This window comes from Phascolarctos cinereus, unplaced genomic scaffold, assembly GCF_003287225.1.
Source record: "Phascolarctos cinereus isolate Bilbo 61053 unplaced genomic scaffold, phaCin_HiC Scaffold_2;HRSCAF=192, whole genome shotgun sequence".
Taxonomy (NCBI): domain Eukaryota; kingdom Metazoa; phylum Chordata; class Mammalia; order Diprotodontia; family Phascolarctidae; genus Phascolarctos; species Phascolarctos cinereus.
Genome location: NW_027555625.1, coordinates 352822319 through 352849412, shown reverse-complemented (window position 1 = coordinate 352849412; position 27094 = coordinate 352822319). Strand labels below are relative to the sequence as shown.

At 39.9% G+C, this 27094-nt stretch overlaps 1 protein-coding gene across 2 annotated transcripts in view; it reads left to right on the top strand.

Moving 5' to 3' along the window:
* Window positions 1-21718, top strand: part of CUNH14orf180 (chromosome unknown C14orf180 homolog) — a 52411-nt gene extending 30693 nt beyond the window's left edge. The window contains exons 6-8 of one of the 2 annotated variants that reach the window (XM_078150386.1): window positions 8759-8785; window positions 12458-12612; window positions 14893-21718. In XM_078150386.1, coding sequence (XP_078006512.1) covers window positions 8759-8785; window positions 12458-12612; window positions 14893-14946 — 236 coding nt within the window. In that variant the 3' untranslated portion in view covers window positions 14947-21718. Of the gene's footprint in view, window positions 1-8758; window positions 8786-12457; window positions 13563-14892 lie in introns of those variants that run through there. The other variant, XM_020979474.2, reaches the window with a different exon arrangement.
* Window positions 21719-27094: the final 5376 nt, after the last annotated feature.

Sequence of the window (27094 nt, the reverse complement as noted above, 5' to 3'; positions counted from 1 at the left end):
AGCAGTGGAAAATTTAAATAAAGAAATGGGATCAATGGGATATGAAATTCTCTTGCTGGAAGGTAAATTAGAAGCAAAAGAGCATGAAGCAAAACAAGGTCAAAGGATAACTCTACTGGAAGAAGGTTTGATGACTTTAGAAGCAAAAATGGAACTAGGAGACAGCTTAGAGAGAGAATTTGTTATTAGATTACCTGAAAATAAAAAAAAAATAAAGTCTAACCAATGTTTTTCATAAAACTATTTAAGAAAAGTTCCCAGAAATAACAAGATTTCAAGGCAACTATAGATAGATAGAATTCACCAGACTTCCTCAGAGAGAAAAGTCATATTCAACTCACCCAAACACATATTGTCCTCAAACATCAAAGGTGCCCCAATTTGAATTGCACAGGATTATTCACCCATCATGAGAAAACAGAGAAAAAGCTGGAACATGATGCATAGAAAGTAAAGAAAATGGGACTTCATCTGTGAATCTTCTACTGAGCTAAAGAAACTAAAGAAAATATTCAAAGATAAACAACATACGTTTATTTCCTCACGACATTTCCGAGTTTCTGTAGTAAAAAGACTGACTGGTGCCTTTCATATGCAAATCAACCCAGGAACAAGCCTCCAGGTACTATAATTCCTGGAGAGACCATTTTTGAAATGCAAATCATTGGTGACCATGAAGTAAAATTCTGAAGCTGTAAATCATAGGAGACTGTGTAAATGTTATATGGGGTTAGCAAAATAACAATAGCTGTGTTATGACCTGAAATTATCTCATGGGGTAGAAGAACAGAAGTGGATGGGAATGAATTATCATTCATGCTCAAAGGGAACAAAAATTCAGAGGGGTTGTTATAGTCTGCTGTGCTCTCGTGGGATGAGAGCACAGGCTCGGGAAGGGAAACATGTAAATGTTGTACAGAAATAGCAACACTTCTGCAGTTAGGCAGAGAAGCCTGCAATTGTGTTATTAGAGGACGAGGTATCAGAAAGTACATCAGAAAGACCAGAATGTTGGCATGGTTCCTACCCTGGGACCATCACGTGGGATCATCCAAACAACAAAGTATTTTTCACAATTAGCAAATGCCAGCAGCAAGGACTTTTTGATTGACGATTGAAGGTCACAAATGGGCTCCTGGGATTAGGGGTGGAGAAGAGGGAAAGAGGGGAGTGTTGGAGATAAGTGAACCAACAAATCATATTTATAAGCCTGGTGCAACAAATAACAAAAGTAAATGAAGGGTCAGGAAGAGGAAGTTTTTGATTACGAAGGTCACAAATACTTAACAAAAAAGATTGGGGAAAAGAGGGGAGGGTGAGTAATCTTAAAAACAACACTCCTAGGGAGGAAAGGTGAGAAAGAGAAGTCACTCAAAAAGCATTTATTAAGTACCTACTATGTGACAGGTACTGTGTTAGGTACCATAAAGAAAAAAATACGTAGTCAGTTGAACCAGTCCAGAAATTAGAATTAGTGCTTTGTGACTGTGTTGAGATATCCGTGTTTGGGGGGGGCTGATTGTGTCAGGCACTGTTTGAAGTCCCAGGGATACAAGGGAGGGGGGCCAGGGAGGAGCCCTACCCTTAAGGAATATACTAATGAAAATAAATGAACTAATGCAGAAACTGGAGTTAGTATCTGGATTCAGATTTTGTCAAAGGTTTTGGTCATCACAGGAAGTGTCTGTATGATAGATGTTTCAGTAGGTCGAGTGCTGGGCCTGGTGTCAAGAACACCTGAGTTCAAATCTAGTCTCAGACACTTACTAGCTGTGAGACCCTAGGCAAGTCACTTAACTTCTGTTTGCCTCAGTTTCCTCATCTGTAAAATAAGGATAATAACAGCACCCACCTCCCAGGGTTGTTGTAAGGATCAAGTGGGATAATAATTATAAAGTGGTTAGCACAGTGCCTGACACATATTAAGTGCTATATAAATGTTAGCTATTATTAATTTATACAGAACACATGACAGAAAGATATAGGCCCAAATAGAGATGAAAAAGTAAAAATGACTTGTTTATGACTAGATCAAAGACCAAATTATAGAAAAATATACACACATATGTATAATGATGCAGCATACCAAAATTTGTGGAACGCAATTGAAGTAGTTCTAAGACAATTTTTTTACCTATTAATAAAAGAAGGAAAAAAAAGATCAATGCACTCTTTTTAGTTTAAAAAAAATTAGACTATCAGCAAATTAATACTTAAATGTCTTTAAGGTCAAATGAGAATTAACAAAATTTAAATAAGAAAGCCAATTTGATTAATAAGCAAAACAAGTTTAAAAGGCATTTAAATTAATAAACTATTACTTGTGTTAACAAAAAAGAAGACGAAAGGAAACTAGTTGTCCAGAGTGAAAAATAATAAGGGAGAAATCATAAAAAGTCATAAAGAAATAAAGGAAATTATTAGAGAATACTATGCAGTATTATATGGCCAAAAATGAGAATGCAAAAGAAATTATTGAATACCTACAAAAACATAAAATGCTCAAATATACAAAATGTAAAATAAATTATATCAGTAAATAAATATTGGAAAAAACAACCGAATGAACTCCCCTTTAAGAAAAAAAAATTCAGCAGAACCAGATGTATTCGTGAGTGAATTCTAACAAACATTCAAAAAACAAATGATCACAAGTGATCAAAATTTCTACCCAATTCCTTCTATGAGACAAATACGGTTTTAATATGCAAAGCGGGGAATGGCATGGCAGAGAAAGAAAACTATAGATCAAATAAATGAATATAGGTACAAAAATATTAAATAAATTACCAGCAGATGCAATATGTCCACAATTTACTCATCATTATCAAGTGGAACTTACAGGAAGATTATAAGGATAGTTAAAAATTAGGAAGTTAATTGTCACAGTATAGGCTCACCATTATTAATCAATATAACCCTAGAAATATTGGCAATAGCAATAAGAAAAATGAAGGAATAGGCATTGGCAAGAAGAAAAAAATATCTCTACTTGCCAATGATTTGATAGTTTATTTAGATAACCAATAAAATAATAATAATATTAATGAAAATAACAAGTCAGTATAAGCAAAGTAACAGGATATGAGACAAACTCATAAAAATTGGTAACATTTCATTATATCACTAAGAAAGATCAGGAAAAAGTATAATAGAAAGAAAATATCATTTAAAATTACAATGAAGTGCATTAAGCATTAGGGAATGAACACATACATGCATATGTCTTATTTAATCTCAAGTATAAAACAAACTTTTATAGAACTAATGGAAGAACTATATAACTAGGGAGGTAATTAATGTTCATAGTCTGACTTAATATAGTATTGGTGATACATCCAAATTAATATATTTAATCAATTAAATCAAGATATTTCAATTAAATCAAGATATTTAAAGCAATACTATTCCAGATACTAATAATATTCCTTTAATTATGAATTCAGCATAATAATAATAAAATTAATGTGGGAGAACAAAAGTTCAAGTATATCAAAGGAAATTAAGGAAAAGGAAGAAGGGGCACTTAATTCAGAATAATAATAATAGCTAGTATTTATATGGAGCCTCCTGCGTGCCAGTCACTGTGCTAAATGCCTCACAATTATCATTTCACTGAACCACCTCACTGCTGCCTCAATCCCAAGACTTCAGAATAGAAAAAGATGTCAGAGGTCAGCTAGTCCCAACTATACCTGAACAAGAATTCTTGCTAACACATTTATTTATTCATTTATTATCACTAACATGTAATCACTCAACCTTTGCTCATAGTCAGTTCATGAGAAGGAACCCACTAGTCTTTCTCCCATCAAAACTTAATCTACATCTCTGCACCTTCTGCCCCTCATTCTTAGTTTTGTCCTCTGAGGCTAAGCAGAGCTCTTATCTCTTTTCTACCCTTTAAATACTGAAAATTGCTTCACCTTGATTTTCTATTATCCAGACTTAATTTAAATAATGCAGCCAGGTGACACAGTGCAGGGCACATTGAAATTGGGGTCAGAAAGACATAAGTTTGAATTGTGCCTAAGACATTTCCTAGTTGTGAGACCCTGGGCCACTCACTTAACCTTTCTCAGCCTCAGTTTCCTGATCTGTAAAATGGGGATAATAATAACACCTACTTCACCAGGTTTGTTGTGAGGATCAGCTGAGTTAATGTACGTAAATTGCTTTGCAAAGTTTCAAGTGCCTATATAAATGCTAGCTATAAATTAATTAAATATGTTGAAGAAATGGGTTCACAGTCTGATCAAAAAAAATGGGACCACACCAACATCTCATACCATAAAGCACAATAAATTCTGAATGGATCAGTGAATTAAATATGAAACACACAGAGATGAACATACATCACTTTAAAAAAAAAGCTATAGAATAAGGGAATGTTATATATTTTCACAACTATAAAAATAATTAAATTCTTAAATTATAAGCTGGGGGAAATTTTAAGAGCTAAAATAAATGAATTTTATTATATAAAAATAAAATTCCTTTGCACAATGAAAAGTAGTGTATCCAGAATCAGGAAGAAACACAAATGGAGGAAAGTAATTTTGCATCAGTCTTTTCTGATAAAAGTCCAACATTCAAAAATTGTAAGAAACTCATAAAGATGTTTTAGAGTAAGAGCCATTTTCCAATAGATAAATTGTCGTTGTATCCAAAAAACTTCTCCAAAGGGTGAAACAAAAATTTACAGCATGAAAAATGTCCAGAATCTTGAATTCTCAGTGAAATGCAAATGTAAAAACTCTGAACTCCTACCGAAATTTATCAGATTGACAAAGATAATAAAAGACACAAAAATCCACAGCTAGCTTTGCTAAGGTAAAACAGACACACTCTCACTGCTGCTGGAAACACAGGTTCATAGTCCATTTTTGGAAAGAATATGAAATTAGGCAGTAAAACAATGACACACAAATGTGTGTCCCTTTTGACCCATTGATTTCGTTCCTGGAACTATTACATAGGGTGATTATTGACAGGAGGGCAGGAAGAGTTACAAGTACATAAATATTCCTAGCAGCACTATTTATAATAGCAAAAAAATGCTAGAAACAAGCTAGCTATCCATCCATTACTGAATTGCTGAACAAATTATAGTATATGAATGCAAGTGGAAAAGTAGTGTGTTATAAGGGATGATTAATGTGAACAATTTTTTAAAAATCAGAAGATTTCTATGGAGTTAGATAAGCACAAAAAAGTAGAACCAGAAGAATAATATACACATTGACAACTATATAGTTAAAGTCAACAATGAGAACAACAAATTCATCTTATACACATAGTAAAAAAAGTTCAAAAAAGACTGGGAAAACAGAGAAGTGAATTAAAGACAACATGCAGATTTTAATAGTCAGTGACTAGGAGGCTTCAAGAGCTTATAAACCCATCCAATTATTCACAATCTCTTGTTTGTTTCTGCTTTCATGCTTTTTTTTTTCTTGTTTTCCTCTTCTTAGTCCTTTATTTATATATTCAGATGTTCATCATTGGAAATCAAAATAAAGTTTATATTCCAAAAAAAAAAGAAAGATCATTTGCAGTTCTCCAGCCCTAGTGAAGTATGAGCTGTTTTGATTAACTGGACAGTCTGGGAAATCAAGCTCATATTCCAATCAAACCAATCACCATGACCCACCCCCAACTTCCTTATTCTTTCCTAATATTTTACTCTGCATCGTTTACTCTCCCACTTGCTACATCAATCAGTGTCTAAGACATTCATCCCTCTCCTTTCTGTTCTCATTTCTACAATTTTAGTTCAAACTCTCATCAGCTCTTATCCAGACTTTTATAATAACCTCTCAACTGGTCTTCCTGCCTCCTATCTCTTTAATTTTTCAAACCTATTTTAATTAATTACTGAACAAACATATGTTGGGTATTGCACAATTCTATGCTTGACTTCACTGTAGGAGAGTCATAGATGGATGTGAACTTCCCATTATCAACATGCATTACATCAGAGCCCTGGAGTGTTATGGTTGAACTCATTGCTACTGTTAGCCAATGCAGTTAAATTACAATGGTCCTAAATACATTTCAAAAGGATTCAGCTTTCAAAATCCCAATGAAGTCCGCAAAGTCCCTTAAGCTCTTTAGAGAAAGGGTGCTATTGGGTTCAAAGCAAACCAATAAAACATTGCCTGCAAAAAAACTACATTTTGTCTTTGGAAAGACCTAAAATAAAGCTGTCAGCGTCATTGGCCTACCAAACATTTGGCCAACTCCTAAGTGGGCCTGAACCAGATTAAAATGTAGTTGGGAAAATAAGTTAAAAAAATAATAAGTAAATTGGGAAAATAAGTAAAATAAGTTTAAAAATAAGTTTTAAAAAGACAATATAACATTAAAAAAGAAAAAGAAAAGGCAATAACAATGTCACATAGCTTTTGCCAAGGGACCAATGAGAGTAACACCTGGAGTTTGGAGATCAGTATGGGCCAAAGTAATCATGAAATACTTCCATGAGGTTGCTAGGAGGGATTGAACCTTGAGTCGGGAAGAGCAGAGTTCAAATGCAGCCTCAAACGCTTCTAGCTGTGTGACCCTGGACAAGGTACTTAAACTCTATCTACCTCAGTTTCTTCAACTGTAAAATGAGCATCTAGATAATTTTAAAAATGTCTGGCACATAGTCGGCTCTTAATAAATGCTTGTTCCACTCCCTGAAAGAGGTGAGCATAGAACAAGGCCGGGAAGGAAGGAGAGAATTCAGGGAACTGAAGTAAGAGTGGGAAGAGTCCAATGGTTACTCACGGCCCCACCTCCCCAAGTCCCCCAGTGTCAGGCCCCACTAAGCTCCAGCTTCCTGAGAGTTCTGCAAGATCCAAAATTATCTCTTCCTCTTATTCCCACTGGGTCAAAAGCCTGCACCCTAATGGATATTGACACCAGCCATCTGAAAGCCACTTATAAAGTCACCTACACAGAGGTGTGAATGATTGATAAAAGTTCAAAATAAGCCTCCCTGGTATAGTGCAGATGAAAAGCGGCCTAGAGAGGGCAATGAATTACTCATGGGTAATTTAGGACATCAAAACAGATCAGGGAGGCTTTGCCTAGTCTGCCAACGTGTAGGGCAACATGAGGAGGCAAGAACCCTGCACCCACAGGCTTCCCAGACAAGCAACTTGTGAGAACCAATGGAATGGAGTAGAAAGATGCAAGAACTGGGAGTCAAGAACCTGAGTTCTAGAACCACCTTTCCCATTTCCTAAGCTTAAACTCTGAACTTCAGTTTCTCCATCTGTAAAGTGGAGACCTCTTCCAGGATCCATGGGTTATTATGAGGAACAAATGAGAGAATGGAGAGGAAAGCTTTTTGCAGATTATGAAGTGCTATACCTACCAGAGGGATTTTTACAAGTTTAGTGCACTTAACATGTAACAAATATTATACTGAGGAAGTGAGGTGATACAGTATATAGAGCTCTATGCCTTGTGTCATGAAGACCTGAGTTCAAATCTGGCCTCAGCCACTTACTAGATGTGTCATCTTAGGCAAGTCACTTAATTCCTGTTTGCCTCAGTTTCCTCATCTGTAAAACAGGGGTAATAATAGCAGCTACCTCGTAGGGTTATTATGGGATCAAATAGATAATAATTGTAACGCTCTTAGCACAGTGCCTGTCACATCAAGATAAATGTTAGCTGTGGGTTGTGGGGTTGTATTTGGAGAGAGGAGACCTGCATTTGATGTGTGATCACGGACAAGTCATATAACCTCTCAGAGCCTAATTTCCTCCATCTTCATGTAACATTAAGAACCACCACTGGGACCACAGAGCTGGAGGCACTTGCCTTCTCCCTGAATCCATTCATTTGTTTAGACTCAGTTCCCTTAAGGGGATGCCTGGCCCCTAAATTAGTAAGGGTTGGCCTCCCCTTTTTTTCCACACTTTCCCTAGTTATGTTCCTACCACACATGACTGGCTGGGATCAAGAATGACAAATTTACACTTTCCCTGCTGAACTCCTGCTTACATTTACTATTGGCATAGTACTGCTGCATTATCTACCTAACAAGTTTTTTTGTGAGAAAAACACTTTCATTATAAAACTTTCAGGTGTTATATAAAATGTGAGTTCTCATCATCATTGTCTTTAATGGTGTCATATTTCCTTGCTAGACTCTAAGGCTATGAAGGCAGGATCTGTGTCTGACTAAACTTTACCTCTCCCCAGCCTTAAGCACAATCTTATGTATAAAATAGGTGCTCAATAGATGTTTATTGTATTGCATTATTAATGTTGCCATTATAATTCTCTCTAGTATGATAGGAATGACCTCTCGTCTTAGAGTCAATTGGTATTTGAGTCCCAACCTGTCACTTGTCAGCTATGTGACCTTGGGGTAGTCATATCACATCAACAACTCAGTTTTCTCACCTATGAAAGAGGACTAACATTCGCAATCTCTACCTCACAGGGTCATTGTGAGAAAAGTGTGTGGTTTTTTTTGTAAAGATCAAAATACTTTAACAAGAATAGTTATTGTTAGGATCATAGGATCTAGGAATAAAGAGACATAAGAAATCATCTAAACCAGCCCCCTCATCTTTCATGTAAAGAAAGGGGTGTTCAGAGAGGTAACCTTCCTCAAGTCACAGAGCTGGGATTCCAATCCAGTTTCTCTCCAGATCAAGTATTTGTTTTGCCTCCAACATGCTACTGCCCCATCCCACCTTTCCCCAGTTGTAGGACATGGGTTAACACTCCTGTTTTCTGTTTGAATTCCTAGACATATCCTGTGTGGACACCATTGTAGGTAAGTGCCGAGTACTACCTAGTGCTATTCCCTACCTGACTGGCCTTGTCCTGGAGCCAGCTTTGAAGAGGAACGCACTGCTCCCCAGATACAATGAACCCAGACTGGGGTTGGAGAAGAAGCTCAGAGGAAATCTTGTGACTCTCTACCCTGCCCCTTGCTCCCACATTGCTCAGGAGACCAAGAGCTAGGGCTTCCCCCACCTTCCCACCCCACCAGGTCATCCTCACTCAGATCTGTATATGAGAGACAGGAGAGAAAGAGGAGAGAATTTTAGGCATTCTAGAAGAAAGGAGCTCAGAGACCATCTCATCCAATCCCCTTGCTTCCTAGATGAGGTCTAGAGTGGAAAAGTCAAGGTCATGCAAGAAGTAGCAGGATAAAAACATCCCATCTACAGCAAATACAAGAAGTATTTGAATCTTTTCTATTCATCAAGACACAGGCTGTGCCCACATATTTCCAGTGAATGAGAAGACAAGCTTTACCCATGATAATCCTTAAGACAGGACAATTTGTAGCTCAGGAGAAATGTCACAGAATCAGCCCCTTAGAATCTCAAAGAATTCAAAAAGAGGTAGAAAGGGAGGAAATAAGCATTTATATGGCATCTACTATGTATCAGGCATTTTGCCAAGCATTTTACAAATAGCATCTTATTTGATCCTTACAACAGCCCTTCGAGGTAGGTACTATTATTATCCTCATTTTACAATTGGGGAAACTGAGGCAAATAGAGGTTCAGTGACTTGCACAGGATCACATAGCTAGTAAGTGTCTGAGGACAGACTTAAACTTGGGTCTTCCTGATTCCAAGACACAGCACTCTATCCACTGTACCACCTAACTGCCCTTGCCTTCTTAGTCCAGCCCATAGGCAATCCCTCTGCAACATCCCTAATAAGTAGCATTCACTTTCAGATGGGTCTCATTTTGAGGAAGTTTTCCTGACATCAAATCAAAATCCACCTTTCCATTCAATTCTGCAAACATTTGTTAAGCAATTGTGAATTGCTAAACCCTTTACTAGGTGTTAGGGATACAAGACCAAGTTCAAGCTTGGAAGGAGTTCCAAGAAGATCCTTCTCTTTGGCTTGAGTTGCCCCCACCCAGAGTTCCCTGGAAGTGCCATCGTTCAGTCATGACCCCGTGGACCACAGTATACCAATACTGTCCATGGGGTTTTCTTGGCAAAGATACTAGAGTAGTTTGCCATTTCCTCCTTCAGAGGATAAAGGTAATAATAAACAGAGGTTAAGTGATTTGTCCAGGGGAACGCCGCTAGGAAGTGTCTGAGACTGGATTTGAACTAACTTCCTAATTCCAGGCTTAGTGTTCTATCCACTAAGCCGCTTAGCAATTCCCTGAAGAAAGTCTCAAAATACAGCTCTGCACCTAGGTCTCTGAAAATGTGAATTAAAGGACACCCAGTGCAAGCATTCAAGATAATATGCGTATATTGGATTAAAAAAAAAACACACAGCCTTTTCTATACCTTACAGAAAATGCAGAAACACATAACTCACTGTAACCCATAATGGTAAATACAATTCTCTTCTCTTTCTGGTGAATCCCACCTTTCACCAAGACCTTTGTAGTCTCCCATCTATACTCCGACTCATAGTACTGCCCTGTGGTTTGGCCTTCACAGAGTAAGGAAGTTAATTCATCAAGCATTTATTGAACACCTACTGTGCACCAGTCACTGTGCACTGGTGATAACTTGAGATTGCTAGGGAAACCACCCCAGAGCATTTTGTTGAATCTTACTTTTGCCACAGAGACCTATGAAAATATCCAACCTATAGGCTTGAACTCCCCCAGAAGAGAAATGTACTTGGGGTTTCTAGAGACTTGCAGTATCCAAAAAACGTACAGAACCAGAGTTTTTTACTCTCTACTGTCATAGATTATATAGTTCTTTGCCACTCTTCAAGCTGTGGGGGCCACATGTTTGATCCACTTCTCTCTCCAAGAGGCTGGCATTGACCAGGGACTCCCCTTCTCCTTTAAACTGGGCCCAGGAATTCCCACTACTTGGCCATTCAGTTTCCCTCTCCTGGGTATGTTTCACTACCACTTATGTTTGCCCCTGCCTCTCAAGGATTGGGTTTAGAACTCCACAGACTCCCCCCACCATCTATATCTATTGAATTCCCTCCCTTCCTTCAAAAGCCAATTCAGATGCCTTCTCTCTAAAAAGCTTTCCTAACACTTACCAACCCTATCCCACCCCAAATGCACAGAGCCTGTGTCAGGGACACAGATTTCTCATTCCACTTTGTCTGGCTCTCCTTTGCTTTTTGAAGCATATACTCAGGAGTGATTTTCCCAATCCCAGCTCAGACTATCAAATCAGCAAAGCTGCTCCTAATCCCCTCAGAGTCTGTGACACACTCCCACAAATGCACAGAGAATCCAGGGGAAAGTGGGTGCGTGCTTAGAGTATATAGGTAGCAAAGTGGTAACTAACCAGCTTCCAGTTCCTGAAAGTCCTTTTCTCCCTTTCATGAAGTTCCCTTTTAGCGTGTTATGTAGCTTTTCTGCTAGGCTCCTTGTTGGAGTCTTACTGATTCATTTCATTGGTGTGTCTTGTTTGTCTTCAACTGCCAACACAGACCCAGTAGCTAGGGGCTGCTGTTCAGAACCATGGCCAGGATGCAAGGTGAAAGGCAGCCAGGGTGTAGTGGATAAAGAGGTAGCCTTGGAGTCATGAAGACTTAGCTCCAAGTTCTACCTGTAATACATGCTAGCTACATACCCATGAGCAAGGAACTTAATTGGCCATTTCCTCCAAAGTTCAAGAGTCCAAATATAGGGGCTCTTCTCCTCTCCTCCAAGCAATTTATTTTCTGGGGCTTGGCTGGAGGCTCCCCCTTGTGAAGATTGCCAGAGTTTTTGTCCCCATTCCTGAATTGGCTTCCTATTTTAAAAACAGCCTCCAGGGCGTGACCACATCTTCTCAGCCAATACCAATATACATCTTGTTGCAACTCACTCCCTTTCATATAGTGGCTTTCAAGGTCTTCTATATTGATCAAGGACTTCTCACACTTTGATTTATTGATTTAATAGAGGTGTCAACACCTTGTTCATGCCTATGATTTATTGATTGATTGCTCTCACCTGACAAAGTTATCAAGGCAAAGCATTTTGTTGGTTACTTTAAGAGAGGGTGATGTGATAGATGGACTCAGTCGACCACACCTTTACACATTCTTTCTCATATGGTGGTTATTTCTATCCATGTTCTATCTCCTCTAATCAGACTATAAGTTTCTTTTAGGGTGAGTCAGTGTCATAGACCACAGCATCACAGATTTTCCAGTTAGGTGGGGCTTCAGGGACCATCAAGTCTAACCAGTACCAGAAAAAGAATCCTCACTATAATACATCTGTCAAGTGGACACAAGCCTATACTTGGAGACTTCTAATGAGGTCAAGGACTTTTGAGTAAGGATTTATTTTTTAAAAAAACAACTCCTGTGAGCATATGCAGGATTTGGGGTGAGGAGAAAGGTAGAACCATACCTCATGCCTAGAGAAAACCTTTGGCCTCCCTTTCCAGGTTCTGTTCTTATCCTGCTTGCCCCCAAGCATGGTGAGGGGATGCCTGCCAATGGACCAACACTAACCCCATTCTGTTGCTGTTTCCTCCTACTGTATCTGCAGCTCCGGACAGGTGGTCATCTGGATGCCCTCTCTTCCTGTGCCTCTGCCTTTGCATCCTGCTTGGCCTAGCCCTGAGCCTCTATTGTGGTCAGGCCAAGCTGGGTTCCAAAGCCCTGGAGGAATTCCGAGCCTGGCTCCTTCTCTTCCTCCTCCGGGTAAGACACATGGCTATGACCTTCTGGAAGTGGTTTGGGAGACAGTGACAGGAGCCTCCACAGAGCCCCAGCATTTGCACAGATGTAGTTCTTCTGCCTTTCTCAGTCTGAGGAACCTCCTCAGTTACCATTCGGGAAAGTGACTTCTACAGCCCTCCACCCTCCAAGGCAATGAACAGTGTCTGAGCCTGGAATATGGGGCCTTCAGACATGAAGTTCCAGGAATCTGAGAGTCTTTTGAGTAGCACATTCAAGTTTAAGCAGAAACAAACGGTGTGTCTGCTGAGAAATCTCCAAGCACCAAGATCTGCTTTCTAATGATTTCTTCAGGGCCAGTAGTAAGTCAGGAGAACTTCCCACTGTCACTATTAAAATACACACGCATGCGTACGCGCGCACACACACACACACACACACACACACACACACACATATACACACACACACACACACACACTCCTCTAGAATTCTTGGACGCCTAGATACTGCCAGGTTAAACTGCTGTTCCACCAATTACAAATTGGACTCATATTACTATAACTTTTACCAGAGAACGTTGGATCTTGGGCACATCACTTTCGCAAACATTAAAGAAAGTTTCACTTGTTTATCCACAAATAGATTCCATTTTGTTTTCCAAATTTGTCACCTTTCTCCAGTTTAACTTAATCCCATGCAATAAACATGAAGTAGTTACTACAAGGCAAGGTGAAAGGCAGCCAGAGTATAGTGGATAGACAGATGGCTTTGGAGTCAGGAAAACTTGGCTTCAGTTCCTATCTCTAACACATATTAGCTATGTGACCATAGGCAAGTAACGTAATCTTCCATGCCCTAAGACTTCTCAAGACTATAAATGTGTTGCTGTTCAGCATTGGTGAAAGGACTTTCTGCAATGAAGTTTCACCTATGGAATCACATCTGGACAAAATAAAATGTATGACACTGTACTGAGCACTGGTGAACATAGTTCCTTCCCTTAAGAAGGTTATATTCTAATGGGAGAGGGAAAGAGAGGAGTAGGTACAAATTATAAGTGGATAAATATGTCACAAGAAAGAGTTATAGCAACAAGAATAAGACATAGACAAAGTACTGTAGGAAAATTTGAAGAGGAGAGAATTTTCAGCTAAGGGAATTAGGAAGAGGCAGCACCTGAGCTAGACTTCAAAAAAAGATGATTATCTCAACAGGCAGAGATAAAGAAGACTTGGATTTTGGTCATGGGATGGTAGCCTTTGGGGCCGCACCAAAATGGAAGCCAGCCAGACAATGTCTGCTAACATTTCATGGGAAAAGTACAGTGCATTTTGTCTGAAATATACAATGCATGAAGGTGGAGGTGGCTGCATTGTCAGGAAACAGAGGTTATAGTAAGCTTCAAATGCCAATCTGACAGGTGTTTGTTTTATCCCATGGTTAATTAAGAGCTACCAAAGGCTTTTTGACGAAGGAGTTAAGTAGTTGGAGCTATGTTTTAGGAAGATTGTTTTAGCAGTTATTCAAAGGATATGTCCTGCTCTATGAAAATGTGAGATCCTTGAGAGGAGGGACTGTGGTTTTGCCTTTTTTTGTATCCCCAGTGCTTAGCACAGAGCCCGGCACATAGTAAGCACTTAATAAATGATTGTTAACAGACATTACTTAGTTCTTGAAGATAATGTCAGCTGTGAAAGCTCTCAGAGTTTCTACCAAGCTGGGAAGGCTTCCAATGTAGTCAAGGCAACAGACACTCTGGCTCATGACCTACCTAGCTAAGTGGAAAAGCACAGCAGGTTGGCCACAAGATAATGAATTCTTGGGCCATGGAAACCCATGAAAAACATGTTTAAATGAAAGAGTCCTTAGCCTTGTGTGACTCCCTTCTGCATTCTACAGAATGGCAGAAAATGAGGGAGAGGATACTAAGAATCACGCTTTTTACATAATTCACAAACATTAATTTAATTTTTGTTTCTTAAAATATCAGATCTCTGTCCACAGACAAAAGGTTGGTGTGCTACCAGAGGAAGTGAAATGCACGAAATGATGGTTTTCACTGATAATGAAGTCAGAAGCCACAAAAAACAACCTTACATGCAAATGTAAATATCAATCATCAATCATTTATTAGGTGCCTACTAAGTGTCTGGCTCTGTGCTAATGACTAGGAATTCAAAGATGAAAATGAGAAAGTTCTGAGGGACACAGCATGCAGGCAGGTAGACATAAATGTATACAAAATAGAAGATAATGTATGGGGGGAAGGTGACACCGCTTGAGCTATTTCCATTCTCTCAGGGTGCCTGGATCAACAATCATGTGTCACATCCCTTCCACTTACCACCTGTGTGAACTGAGATATATCTTTTAAACTCTTTGAGCTTCCATGACTCCTTTACAAAGATGGACAGAATGATAATAGGCAAGATATCGCATAGGTTTGCATTAATGACCGTATGAGATAGTGAAACACTATGGTACCACAGTCCTGAAGGTAAGTAAATTAAACCGTGGGGCAAAGGAAATGAAACACTCACAGACCACTTAACATCTAATGAAAGAAGTGTTACTTAACAATAGCATAGAAAGGGCATTTGGCAAAAATGCAGCATTGATTCCACTGGGCCTCTGATTGCCTTCCCATTTGCCATGGTTGCACACCAGGTCAAGAAACATGGGTCAAACCTGAGGCATGCCAGCCTCTTCATGCGCTAAGTTTTTATTCTTGGGCCACCAAGAAACCATGCCAAGTTGAAGCCTTAGAGGGAGCTGAAAAATGGCAACTGCTCCCTAAGGAGGCATCAGTCTCTCTCTTCCCTTGTTGCCCTCCCACCACACACACACACACACACACACACACACACACACACACACACACAAACACTGCCTATAGCCATAATATTTAAAAAGAGCCTAGACCTTTGGCAATTATTTTCTAAGATTTCCAAAGCAGCTTTCCCAAGAACACAAAAGTTACAATAAGTGCCAGAAGTGGGAATGAACCCTGTTTCTCAAAGTCTCTATCAGCATTCATGCTACTGCCTCATGCTCACTCATTAGCCCAACTCCTTCATTTCACAGATGAGGAAAGTGAGATTGAATAAGATGAAATGACTTGCTCTGGGTTCCACTGCTAGCATTCAAAGCAGAATTAAAGCCAGTCTTCCAGACTCCAAAGCCAGCATTCTATTCACAATACTGCCTTTCCTCTCTAAGCACTATCAACTCATGACCTTGCCAACAGAGTTGACTGAGAAACGAACCTAAAATTCTGTATTTATGGTGGAATACGGCTTGGTAGAAAGATGCCTGCTCAGGAGTTCAACACACCTGGGTTCAGATTCCACCTTTGCCCCGGACTTACTTTGTCACCTTGAGCTATGGCCCAGATCTTTCTAGACCACAATTTCTTTATCTGTAACATGTCAAGGAAGAGTCAGAAAACCTGGATCTAAGTTCCAGTTCTACCATAGCTTGTATAATTTGGAGCATGTCAGTTGCTATCTATGGGCCTCAGTGTCCCCATCTGTAAGATGAGAGAGTTGGCCTAGATGATTTCTAATGCAGTCCTTTCAAGCTCTAATTTTCTGACATTCTCAAATGCCGAGTGTCAAAGTTATTAGTCCCTGCTCTGCCTCTCACATGGCTGTTGTGAGAATTGGAGAAGATTAATGGAAAAGCACTTTGGGAAGCCTAAACCTTGCATAGATACAAAAAATAGCTCACATTTACATATAATTTTATGTTTTACAAAGTTATTTATATCCCTCCTATCATTTGATCTTCAAAACAGCCCTGAGGAGTAATTATTGCAGATATGATTATACCCATTTTAAACAAGAACAAACTGAGGTTTGGAAAAGGCAAGGTTGAACAGGAAGTCAGTGGCTCGATATCTAAGACTCCTTCCAAAGCACCTAGATCCCTGTTACTTAAAAATCTGGGATATAAAAATGTTATAGAAAGATGAGCTGTATTCACAGAGAGGAATTGTTTTGTTTTTATGAAGGGAATAAATGGAAAAGAAGATTCTTCTGTTCTTCTCTTATCATGCGGAAGGTAAACGCGTCTTCTATGAAACCAGGTCAGCCAGATGACTCCCAGCTGTCCCCACTTCCCCTGGGGACTCGAAGCTTTGCAAAATTCTTGACCGCCAGCAAGAGCAGCCCTCGATAGGCACTGAGCCCAAGCAAGGTCTCAGAGACTGACAGATGCCTTAGGGGTGAAGGAGATGGGGCAGGCTGAAGTCAGCAGGAGGGAAAGCAAGTCAGGGCCCAGATAAGAAACAACTGAGAACCTACAGAGACAAATGAGCCAGAAGATTATTCTTACTCCCAGCTGGCCACCGTAAGCTGTCATCAGTAATTAGGGTTAGACATGGGCTGTCCAGAATAGTCACAGGCTGTTATGGGTACTCACAAGTGGTCCAAGGTAGCCGTAGTCAGAGGCAGTTACGGGAGGTCAAAGGCAGTCATAGGCAATGATAGTCAAGGGATAGATTCAGGCAGTCACAGACTGTTCATCATAGGTAGTCACGAGGCAGTCACAGGAAATGAGGGTTAATAATGGGCAGTCATATGTCATCTTGAGACATCATTCACAATCACGGTTAGTTACAACCAGTTGCAGATGGTCATGGACCACCGTGTGCAGTCTCAGTCAGTCCTAGGCAATCCTCGGCTTCCATATCTCAATTCAGTCTCCCCCTGTCCAGCTTCCCCTCTCAGATCACTGCCTTGTTGTAGCAGAGGGGCTTGCAAAGCTCAATGAAACTGTGAGCTATGCTGTGCAGGGTTACCCAAGACAGACAGGTCATAGTGGAGAGTTCTGACCAAAGATGATCCACTAGAGAAAAAAATGGCAAACCACTCCAGTATCTTTACCCAGAAAACTCCATGAACAGTCATACTATGGCCCATGGGGTCAAGAAGAGTCAGACACTACTAAACAACTGAACAATAGGTCGGCTTCTCAAGTGGAGAACAGAGAAAGCGGAAGGTTGGCATGACTCCAAGAAGCGGTCAGGTTTAGACATTATTCCTAGGGGACTTTGCTTCTTAGCTAAAGAACCACATCTCTAGGGCCCAAGTTGGCTTCTTCCTTCAGGTCAAAAGCAGCCACCAGCATCATCCAGTCACCACCATCCAAGTGCCCAAATAAGGTTTGAGGTCCCTTATGATACATTGGGGAAGGTGAGACCTTGAGGATGGGTCTACTAATCAGAAAGGAATTTTACACACATGGCCTCAAACGTGAAATGCTCAATAAACTGGGTACCAGTCTTCAGTCAGCATGCCTGTGTCCAATGCCCAGGCAAGGTTAGCTGGCCAGGCCCAATTAAAGATCCTTCTCTCTATTACAAATTGCAGAACTACCCCAAGTTGGGGTAGAATGACACCCTACTGACCATGGTGAGTCTCATCCATAGCAACGGGGCATCTGAGTGTATCCTGAACTACCCATGGGTGCCTGTAGGGCCCTTCCCTTTGGCTCAACCCTTTTCTTCCATGGCAAATGTCTAGGACTTGCCCTCCTTATCAAAGTATGATCATGTTCCTCTTACATGAGTGAGTACTCTTCCTCAGGAACCAGTTATCCTATACCTTCCAGGCCAATAATGATAAACTTGATAAACTCATATTTAGGGATGGAAGAAAACAAGAAGAAACCCACTATCCACATCCTTTCCTTTCTAGGAAACTTGTGAACTTCAATAATAACCTTCCAGGGAGAATATTCTTGATTCTATGGAATGCTAGAGATAGAAGGGGCCTTAGAGATCATTTAGTCTGACCTTCTCATCATATAGATGGAGAAACTGAGACGTATAAAGAGGAAATGACTTGCCCAAAGTCAAACAGAGAATCCGTGAGGTTAGAACTCTAACTCAGGTGCCCTGACTCCCCATCCCATATCCTTCCCATTCCTCCATACTTAACTATTGTCTAAACACAAACTCCTTTGAGCTAATGGAGGGTTTTTCAGATCATGTCAGAGAAGACATTAGGATCATGGATCACATGTGAGAAGAATATTAGTTCAGCTAGGACCATTCAGTGTCCTTCTAACACTGACTCCTTCTCTACTAACTTGGGCTACAAAACCTGCCTGGGGAGAAATGGTGTAGCCATCCTCTTATCCACTTCTCGGTCATGAGCTCACTTCCTGTTCAATCCTCTTTCTTTCCTCTTATGGAACCTAAAACAAACATAGTAAAGTAGAAAGAGCATTGGATTTTATGTCAAAGGAGCTAGGATCATATGCTAGCTCTGTTACTTGTTAGCTATGGGACCCCAGGCAAATCATTTCCCCTAGCAAGAGATCAGTTTCCTTATCTTCAAAATTGGGGCATTAGACTAAACATCCCTATGAATATCTATGGTGCCTTCCAATTTTAACTCTCATAATGTTATGAATTGGACCCCTTGCTCACTGATGTGTTTCTTGTATTTTCATTGATACCCTTGGTCAGCATAGGTCTGATTTTCCTACCAAAAATTTTGTAAAGATGAAAAAGTAGACACATAGAGCACTAATTATTGCTACCTCTTTGATTGCTTTTTTTTGCAATATCTATTATTTTTCTTCATCATTTGACATCTTCCATTCTTTCCATATGTCTTGAAAAATCATTACCTTTATAGTAGTCTAAACTCTAATGCAGGTGAATCAGGGGAGTCCCTAAGCTAAATCGAGGTATTCTCCAATTAACTACTTAATCTGTAGTCTGAACTATGGCATGTCTCCACCTAGGATTAAGAATATTATTATTAAGATTATTAATTAAGATAACAGAGTGTGGGCCATGGGAGATCACCTCAGTTTGATCAAGCACTTCTCTTTTCAATACCCTCTTCATTTTTTTTTCCTTTAAGACTTCTTCCAAAGTACAACTAACTTGGGAGGGGCATTGTAGCACAAAAGAATGAGCATTGCAGCTAGAATAAAAGAACCTGGGTTCAAATTCTGGCTCTGCCACTTGTTATGTTTGTGACCATGGGCAAGTCATCTCAACCATTTCCTGGGCCCATTTCCTTATCTGTAAATTGAGGGGCCCTACACTAAAAGGCGTCTGAGGTCCCTTTTGCCACTATAGGTATGATCTTGTGAGTGATTCTCTTATTTAGTTACAACTTCCTTGGATCTTCTGATTTCTTTTGTAGAAGGAATGGGGATATTGATTATACTTCAGTTCTTCCAGCATTATGTCAATTCATGGGTTGTTGGACAAAGATCTCACACATGGAGAACAATAGGCAAATTAATATTTATATGATCTTGGAGGGAGAGGGGTGGAGAGAGCTTCTTACGAACGTGGAATATGCTATACACAGTCAGATGCAGTTACTTTGTTGGCTTTGCTTAAAGGTTTTTCTCTAATACCAAGTGCATGGGAAGAAGGTAAGAGGATAGACGTTAAGAGGTATAAAATAAAGGACACTTTAAAAAATAATATTTATAGAAAATCTAAGAACTCTATGATTAATAGAATCATCTGCCAAGGCAGCTAGGTTGGGCAGTGGATGGAGTATTGCCCCTGGAGTCAGGAGATCTAAGCTCAAATCCAGCTTCAGATACTTGCTAGCTATGTGACCCTGTCACTTAACCCCAATTGCCCCCGAAAATAGAATCATCTGCCCTTTAAAAAATCTTTATGGAAAGTCTAAGAACTCAATGATTAATAGGATCATCTGCCCTTTTTTCCATTACTTACTGAAGAAATGAAAAGGGAATCTTACTGAACCGAGTCATTTTGTATTTTTGTTTGCTTCATGGGTTGCCACAGACAAAGAATTCATCATCTAGTGTAATTGGACTTGAAGTTGGGCAATCTGGGTTTAAATCACAATTCTTCCACTAATTTACTGCCCATGTGACTTTGCATAAGTCATTAAAATTCTCTGAGCCTCAATGTTCTCATCTACAAAAATGGGGTAATGTTAATGGAGCTATGTACTTCATAGGTTTATTGTAAACGATCTTATGGGATAATGCATGGGAAACATATCATGGGACCCCAATGCCAAATTAAGTTGTGAGACAACATTAAGTGAGACACTCATAAACCATCTAACATTTTTTTTTTGGTGAGGCAATTGGGGTTAAGTGACTTACCTAAAGTCACACAGCTAGTGAGTGTAACATTTATTTTTTAATTCAATTTTACTTTATTTTCAGTTCCAGATTCTCTCCTCCCCCCACTCCCTCCCTCACTCATTGAAAAGGCAAGAAATACAAAACCCATTACAAATATGAATTCATGCAAGCCAAATTTCCACATTAGCCATGTTCGGGGCAGGGAGAGAGAAAAAAGAGAGAGGGAAAAAATATACCTCAGTCTGCACTCTGAATCCATTAGTTCTCTATCTGGAGGTGAATGGCATTTTTTATAACGAGTGATTTGGAATTGTGGTGGGTCAGAGTTACTAATTCTTTCACAGTTGATTGTCTTCACCTTATTGCCATTACTGGGTAAATTGTTCTCCTTACTTTGTATCAGTTCATATATGTTTTCTCAAGTCTTTCTGAAGCCCTTTCCTTCATTATTTCTTACAGCACAGTAGTATTCCATCACACTTATATACCATAAATTGTTCAGTCATTCCCCAATTAATGAGAGTCCCTTCAATTTCCAATTCTTTGCCATGACAAAAAGCTGCTATAAATATTTTTCTACATATGTGTCCTTTTCCTTTTTCTCTCATCTCTTTGGTGTAAAGTAGCATTTCTAGGTCAAAGGGTATGCACAGTTTAATAGCATTTGGAGCACAGTTCCAAATTGTTTTCCAGAATGGTTGGATTAGTTCATAGTTCTAGCAACATTGAATTAGTGTACCTATTTTCCCATGTTTCCACCAGCATTTGTCATTTTCTTGTTTTGTCTTCTTCAGTCTAATGGGTATGAGGTAGTACCTCACAGTTGTTTTAATTTGCATGTCTCTATTAATGATTAGGATAATTTTTTTTTCATATGACTATTGATGGCTTTAATTTCTTCCTCTGGAAACTGCCTGTTCATATCCCTTGCCCATTTGTCAATTGAGGGATTACTCTTATTCTTCTAATTTGTCTAAGTTCCCTATATCCGATAAATAAAACTCTTATCAGAGAAATTTGATGCACAGACTTTTTTGCAATTCCTTGCTTGTCTTCTAATTTTAGGTGCATTGGTTTTGTTTGTGCAAAAACTTTTACACTTTATGTAGTCAGGTATGGGTTGGTCTGAGATTCCTTCCAAGTCTATAATGTACCAGATTTTCATGGGTTATGCAGCCAGGGGGAACAGTCACATCACCCAGGTAATCAGATTCCACCTTACTGTGCTGCTTTGCTGTAATTATGGCTTACTGGGCTCTCTTGCTCTCCTTCCTTCCAACACACTCAGCTGCACAGCCACAATATAATGGTCATCTTAGAAAAGAATGGCTGGAAGTCTGGACTCTTCCTTTATATTTTTGCTCACAGGCAATGTTGAGGGGAGAGGGACTGATGCCTTGTTAGGGAGCAGTTGCTGACTTTCAGCCCCCTCTAGGGCTTGAACTGTTGGCATAGCTTCTTGTCTGCCTGACTACAAAAGCCTAGTGCATGAGCTATCCAGGGCTCTTCAGACATGGCACATGCTTCTGATCTTGGTTGATGTTATGGCAAATGGGAAGGCAGTCAGGAGCCTGCACTCAACTGAATTAATGCTGTATCTTTGCTGAATACCCTTTCCATGTTATTGCTAAGTAAAACTCCTTTCATTAAATGTTAATCTAAAAATGAAATTCCATTGAAAATAATTATAAACACTTTAAAATACTTGGCAGTCTGCTAGCCAACACACACATAGGAACTATATGAAAACAATTCCCAAACATTTTTTCCCCCACAAATAATGATAGATCTTAATAATTGAGGAAATATTAATTGCTCATGAGTAGACTGAGCCAATATGATAAAAATGACAATACTATATAAATTTATTTACTTATTCAGTGCCATACCAATCAAACTATCAAAGAACTACTATGTTGCATTAGGAAGAATAATAAAAAATTCATCTGGAGGAACAAAAGGTCAAGAATTTCAATGGAATCAATGAAAAAAAAAATAGAGAGCAAGGGGGATTACTGGAACCAGATCTTAAACTATACTACAAATCTGTAATCATCAAAACGGTTTGGTACTGGATAAGAAATAGAGTGGTTGATCAACGAACAGATTAGGTATATAACAAATAGAAACAAATCAGCGCAGTAACATAATATTTGGTAAATGCAAAGATCACAGCTATTGGGGCAAGAACTCTTTCTTTGACTAAAACTGCTAGAAAAACTGGAAAGTAGTCTTGTAGAAACTGGGCATAGACCAATATATAACACTATATAACAAGATAACCTCCAAATGGGTACATGATGTAGATATAATAGGTGACATCATAGGCAAATTAGTTGAGCATGGAAGAAATTACCTGTGAGATCTATGGATAGAGGAAGAGTTCATGATTAAACAAGAAATGGAAAGTTTGGTGGGAAGTAAACACTGGATCAGAAATGGGTCTCAAGCCTATGGAGCCTCTGAGTCCTCATGCACTGGGCTTTTGTATTTAGGCAACCATGAAGCTATGTCAACAGGTCAAGTCTCAGTCCCCTGGAGCAATACTGTCTAAAGGATGCTTTCATTACCCCTTAGGGAAAAACTAGCCTTGCCTTTGTGGCAAGAACCTTATGAGATGTAGCTTCTACTATCCCACTTCATGGTGATTTATTTCTCCTCTGAATCCCTGAAGCACTACACAGTTTAGACCTGGGTCACATATGGCATTATATCATCCTTGATTGTTTCATGTTAGATTTATATCCAGGAAGACTTTCCTCACCTCTGATCATTCCTTCCTTGGTCTTTTCATAGCACTCTGTCCCCCTCTTAAGTCATCTCATTCTGCCTTTCATTCTGGTTATTGTTGCCCATGTCTTATCTTGCCGGGGCCCTATAATCACAAACTCCAAGCTAGATAAGCACAGGAGAATAGGAAATGGAATACAGAACCAGAAAGTATGGTCAAAGATGAAATCTTCACAGACCTTGGGACATAGAGTCATCCTTACTGGTCCTTTTGTGGTATCCTGGATTTCAGTCAACCCTAAGTCCAGCCCAATGCATGAGGCTTTTAGAGGAGGAAGAGGAAGAGGAGGGGAAGAAGAGCAACAACAATATCTTTATTCATCACTTTATGGTTTATAAAGCACATTTTTTCACAATGACTCTGTAAGATATAACTCTGAGCGGCACAAATATGAAACACAAGGAAAGACACCCAGCAGTATCCAGCATGCCCAAAGTATGCAAGAGGTCAATTGCTCTCCTTTCAATATAATTAGCTTTACAACTACTGTATAAAGGCCAATTTAGGAAACACTGACTCAAGAGATTTGAGCTGCCTTCTCCCTAATGGGAGAAAAAGACAGCTTTGCTCAGTAAAGAAACTGACACTAGCTGCTGCCTTCCTGCTCATCTTCCTGCTTGTAATAACACATCATCGGTTTCCAGGATAGGAGCTCCTGAAGGACAGAGTGCCTGTCACTTACTTTTCTATCTCATCCAGAATTTAACAAATGGCCCTAGACAAAAGTTGCATGATGAATGGTTTTGAATGAATGAATAAATGAATGGATGAAAGGAATAACACGGGGGTGTGTCTCCTTCCCTGGTACTCCCCACAATATATCCCTAAAATATATTCCCCACAAAAGAGCCCAATAAAGGCCAGAAGGAGGACTTTCATGTTGTAAGCTCACAAGTTCGATTCTGCCTGGTGCTCCCCACAGATGGATAGTGCAGATCCCACCTTTCTTGTGGTAAGCCCTGGCCTTGCAGTCAGAAGGCTCAAATTTAGGTTCTGACTATCAACTCCTAACCACATGGCCTTAAGCATATTACTTAACTTCCACCAGCCCCAGTTTCCTCCTCTAAAAAATGAGGGAATTGGGTGAGAGCAACTCTTAAGACTTTCTAGCTTTAATCATCTCTGATTTTTTGAAGCATCCCCTAGACCTTCCAGAAGGTCTTTCATACATTGTCTGCACAGCAAATCCATGGTGGTGAGCAGAGAGCAGAGGGGTAGAGAGCTGGGTGGGGGTGACAAGAGCCTGCTGTGTTGGGGATGCTATGATGTCTCCCTTCCTATCATCCTTGGACTAAGTTTGGAGTGTTCCTGGCTATCTGTGTGGGTTTGCGGTAATGACTTAAGTTACTCCAAAATCCAGACACCTACTAGCCATGTGGAGGCAGCGAATAGGATCCCTGCACTCAAGGAGCCCCCTGTCTGGAGGGAAATCTGCCCACAAACTCAGTGATCATTTGTACTGGAGACAGAGACAGAGACAGAGAGAGGCAGAGAGATAGTCCTCAACGCCGAGTATCTTAGCTCTCAGATTGACAGGGGAGATGAAGATACAAGTGAAAGATTAAACTCTGGACATAAATGCTGGGTGTTATGTCAAGTGATCCCAATCAGGTATGGTAAATCTGGTGAGGCTTCCTAGAGGAGGTGAGTATTCAACAGTCTTTCAGAAAGGAGAGGACCCTCAATGACTCAGAGGCCCCATCTATAAACTGAAGGGGGTTGATAAGGGCCCCTTCCAGCTCTAATGTTCCATGACTCGATTGGAGCTGTGTTCCTAGTCCAGCATAGAGAGGTAGAGATGTCTTTCTGATTCTCTCAACTGACTTCACTCCCACCATTTGTTCCAAGGGAAAGATGATGGCATTGAGTAACCAGGTACCTCAGCACATAGAGGGAAGCTCATTCAATAGAGTCCATTCAAGGCTGGTAGATGCTGGAGCATCATCTTGCAGTTAAGAAGGAAAGCAGACTCAGTGATCTCCAATATCAGTGATGACCTTCCCTCTGGACCTCCCACAGCACTTATCATATATGTGTGTACATATATGGATGTATATATCACATATGTGTACATATGTGTTATGTACATGCAGCGCTGAAGGCAGAGTTTCCCTCCTGGCACAAAGGGCTGGGTACCTTTTAAGGGAAATCTCAATCCTCAGACTCATTTCCCCCACACAGGTAATCTGGGACTTTCCTATATAACAATAGTATGTTGTCATTACCATTTGATTCACAAGGCCCAAAGAATGGATTAATTTTATAATGAGTCAATGAGAACAAATAAAGCCCACAAAGATTCTGTATGTCTCTTTGAAGGCTATATTAATTCAATCACTAATAGCACCCAATGTGCAGAGGTCCCACCAAAACTCTGCCTTGTGGACCTCCAGCACATCTTCCCATGGAATCTCTCCTGGACTTCTTCTACTAGGTTAGCGTCATATCATATCACCCATGCCACTCTGCCTACAGCTCCCCTCAGTTCCAAGCAGGTAGTGTCAGCTTTCTCTGTGAAAAACTCCTTCTGGTCCAGCCCTGATTGCATTCAGCTGGTAAATCCAGGGGTAGGATGTCACTCTTCAGTGGTCAGAAGTTTTCAGACAGGGATGTACAATACTCCCATAACTCCTTTGGTCTCAGTCCATTTCTGACATGCAGTATGTCAAAGGAACCCATTCTAGGCTTCCCCTTTGTCCTAGAATGTGACTGTCTTACCTTGCAGGGAAGTATCCAGCTTCCAAGAGTTCCCCTTCAGAAGTACCACACTTTTCCCCACACCCACATTAGATCTTAAAAGCCAAGTAGACTCCCCAGCTTCTTCTTCCTCCAAGTTCCCTCTCCTGATGTTTCAGGAGGGAAAAAGTCACACAATCACAGCTACCTTCCTATGAAATGTGGAGTAGAGATGATACATGGAAAGAAAAAAAGTGCAGTTCCAGCAACCTATTATCATAATTATTTGGTTATCTCTCTCCTCTACTAGAATGTGAGCTCCAATGATGGTAGGACTATGTCTTATTTAAACTATGTAATTCTATCCTAGGGTACACAGTGGACAGTTAATAAATGTTTGTTACATTTTAATTGGACCTAGCTCCACATACTCCCTGGCATTGTTATGTTCCCTTATTAAAAATTCCCCTGTGTCATGTATCTATCACATAATTTCCCCATCCAAAAACCTATTGGGAACATGCCCCCTTGCCCTAAAGACAGAAAAAGTAAAAGAATCTGTGTGTGCTATGAACTTACCATGGGTGAAAAAGAAATTTTACTTTCAGGTATCTACTGGAAAAGATGATCAGAGCTTTCAGAACATAGAACATGGAGTGTCAGGGCTGAAAGGGGCATTGGGATAAAGAAAATCAGAGCTGGAAAAGCCCTTGGCAATCATTACAATCCAACTCTCTCATTTTACAGATGAGGAAACTGAGGCACAGGCAATAGAAGTGACTTATCTGTTATCCCACAAGAGTTGGAGCTAGGATTTAAACCTTTCTTCTTACTCTCCAGACCTACTACTCTTTCTGCTATGCCGAACTGCTATGTGACTTCGGGTGAGTCACCTAATCTTTCTGAGTCTCAGCTTCTGCATTTATAAAATAAGGG